This window comes from Austrofundulus limnaeus, unplaced genomic scaffold, assembly GCF_001266775.1.
Source record: "Austrofundulus limnaeus strain Quisiro unplaced genomic scaffold, Austrofundulus_limnaeus-1.0 Scaffold30, whole genome shotgun sequence".
Taxonomy (NCBI): Eukaryota; Metazoa; Chordata; class Actinopteri; order Cyprinodontiformes; family Rivulidae; genus Austrofundulus; species Austrofundulus limnaeus.
Window position 1 is genome coordinate 3,162,910 of NW_013952432.1, and position 3,152 is coordinate 3,166,061.

At 41.9% G+C, this 3,152-nt stretch overlaps 1 protein-coding gene across 3 annotated transcripts in view; it reads right to left on the minus strand.

Moving 5' to 3' along the window:
• Positions 1–3,152, minus strand: part of smoc2 (SPARC related modular calcium binding 2) — a 36,072-nt gene that overhangs the window by 25,878 nt on the left and 7,042 nt on the right. For all 3 annotated transcript variants that reach the window (XM_014005460.1, XM_014005459.1, XM_014005458.1), the window contains exon 3: positions 955–1,052. In XM_014005460.1, coding sequence (XP_013860914.1) covers positions 955–1,052 — 98 coding nt within the window. The remainder of the gene's footprint in view (positions 1–954; positions 1,053–3,152) is intronic.

A 3,152-nucleotide genomic window follows, 5' to 3' on the forward strand; every position in this document is an offset into this window, starting at 1 on the left:
ATTTTATTTTAGCAGCTAGTTTTTTTTGCTATATTTAGCTTTTAGCTGCTAAAGTAATAAGCTATAAAGTGAAGGTTTATTTCTGAAAGTGAAAAACTAATTTTATATTTGTTAAAATGAGCCTTTAGCAACTGTGCAGCCACATTTAGCTATGAACTATTATTTAAGCTACATTTAGCTGTCAGTTACAGTTTGCTGCATGCTTTCAGCAACAGTTTTATTATAGCAGCTAGTATTTTTTTGCTAAATTTAGCTTTTAGCAATTGAAATGAAACAAAATCTACTTTGCAAAGTGAAATTAGCTTTTAGCTATAGTTTTGTCACATCTTGTTTTTAGCTACTTTTCAGATAATTTATGTTTAGCTACAGTTTAGACATATTTAGCTACTCTTTTGCAACATTTAGCTGTTAGCTTCTGTTTTGCTAATTAATGCTTTTTGCCTAGTTTTATTATAGCAGCTAGTACTTTTTTTGCTAAATTTAGCTTTTAGCAATTGAAATGAAACAAAAATCTACTTTACCGAGTTAAATTAGCTTTTAGCTATAGTTTTGTCACATCTTGTTTTTAGCTACTTTTCAGATAATTTATGTTTAGCTACAGTTTAGACATATTTAGCTACTCTTTTGCAACATTTAGCTGTTTAGCTTCTGAAATTAAATGATATCCATTTTGTGCTTGTGTAATTTGACTTTTAGCTAAACTTAGTTTTTAGCTGTTGTGCTAATTTTAGCTGCCATTTTGTTCCTTTTGAATAATTCATTTTGTTTATAGCTGCTGAAATTAAATGACATATTTTTCCAAACTTGTAAAATTGAAGTTATCTGCAAATTTGCCACATTTAGCATTCAGCTAACTATTTTTAGCTTTTAACTGCAGGTACTCTTGTTTTTTTCAGCTTTTATTCAGTTCATTCTTCAGCTAATCTCAGCTGCATTGTGTGTAGTTTCYGTTACCTCGCTGTATGTGCCGTCGGGGTTACATACAGGCACGAAGACGTGCCTCTTGGCCTGCTGCTCTGTGTACTTCTTCTCTGCTACACATCTGGAAGTCTCTGAGGAGCACCACAAATCACCAGAATCACCAAACATCAGAGCGACTCATCACTCAAACCACAGCTCAGCTATTTTCTTTTGCGCCGCAAGTATGAAGCCAACATGCTTAAAGAGTCGGAGGGAGGTGTTCAATCTCGCAGATGACGATGAGGAGGGAGAATTGGGGGGGAGAGACAGGAGGGGAAATGGTTCAGGACGTTTTGAAAGCTGCAGATGTTTCTGTGGCTCAGAATAGGAGTGAGTCCTGCAGACCTGCAGCGCCTCGTGGTAAAACCATTACTGAGAGAGAGAGAGACGGCTCGTTTTCATCCTGCAGAAGATTCCAGCCCAGAGAAAAGAGCTTACGCACCGGAAAAATCCTCCTGAACTCCGACCAGTTCAGCTCAAACTGTCCCCTCATTATGCTTTTACTTGTTTGTCTGTTAGCGAAATATCTCACGAACCACTGGATTGACCCTCAGCTACGAAGACACGGCTCGATATTCAAAACATCACAATGTGATTTTAGTTCTTTACAGGTGACCCGGCTCACCTGGCCAAGCAGCACCAGCTGTGCAAACACTTCAGAATCCTTCACCTGAGTTTGAAGGGAACTTGTTGTGACACACTGAAGCTGCGACACAAAGCCTCACACTAAAGCTGTGACTCATAGTGAGTTAAAAAAAAAGTTTAAAAAAAATAAAATAAACATTCATCACTTCGGTAAAAGAGCTGCCGTTCAGAGGAGTGTCTGTTAGAAAGATGCAGGAGGATGGGTGCTGTTTTCTCTCAGTCTGGAGCGTGTGTGTGTGTGTGTGTGTGTGTGTGTGAGTGTGTGAGTGTGTGAGACACTGGTTAGGAGAAAGGGGACAAGATGTGAGACGTTCTAAAGTTAGCTGCACTGGAAAAACCCCAAACCGTCGTCCTTCTCCTGGGGGCTCGGACCAAAAATGGAAAAAATGACAGGACATTTGAATCATCTGATAGAAAACAAATGTGGCGCCATTTTTAGCCGCTGTGCTTTCACGGACAGACGTGTCCTCTGGTTAATTTCTGCAGCTGAGATGGACCGGMGAGACCTGTCCAGGGTGGACCCCGTCTTCCGCTCAGAGACTGCTGGACATGGACACCGGCTCCATGCAACCCAGAAAGAAGAAGCGGGAAAAGACGATGGATGCAGTGCAAGGAGGTTCTATTAAATAGTTGTTGATGCAATATCAGCTGTTATGTCAGAAAGCACTGAGAAAAAGGCTAAAATCTTTGTAAAGGCTAGGCTAACAGCTAGCCAAACATGGCCCCTGTTTTAAGTTTTCAGGCCAAGATTAGAACAAGAAGTCAATAATAATTTTGTTTTATCCGTCCAAGAAACTTTCAAGTAGTGGTTTCTGCTGTATTTAGGGGGAGTTTCTTGTTGGGTGGGCGGAGTTTGTCCTAACCGTGATTGGCAGAGTTCTTCGTGTGGGCGGAGTTTGTCATAACCGGCATGGGCGGAGTTTACCCTCACTGTTATTGGCACCAGCAGAGTTTGGAATATAGGTATAGTTTCTTGGGTGTAGACAGAGGTTGTCCTAACTTGATTGGAAGAGTTTAGAATATGGGGGGGGGGGATTTCTTGGGTGTGGGCGGAGTTTGTCCTCACTGTTATTGGCAGAATTTGTAATATAGGCGGAGTTTCTTGGGTGCAGGCGGAGTTTGTCCTAACTGTGATTGGCAGTTTGGAATATAGGCGGAGTTTCTTGGGTGCAGGCGGAGTTTGTCCTAACTGTGATTGGCAGTTTGGAATATAGGCGGAGTTTCTTGGGTGCAGGCGGAGTTTGTCCTAGCTGTGATTGGCAAAGTTTGGAATAGAGGCGGAGTTTCTTGAGTGTAGGCAGAGGTTGTCCTAACTTGATTGGAAGAGTTTAGAATATGGGGGGGGGGGATTTCTTGGGTGTAGGCGGAGTTTGACCTAACATGATTGGCGAAGTTTGTATTAGAGGCGGAGTTTCTTGGGTGCAGGCGGAGTTTGTCCTAGCTGTGATTGGCGAAGTTTGTATTAGAGGCGGAGTTTCTTGGGTGCAGGCGGAGTTTGTCCTAGCTGTGATTGGCGAAGTTTGTATTAGAGGCGGAGTTTCTTGGGT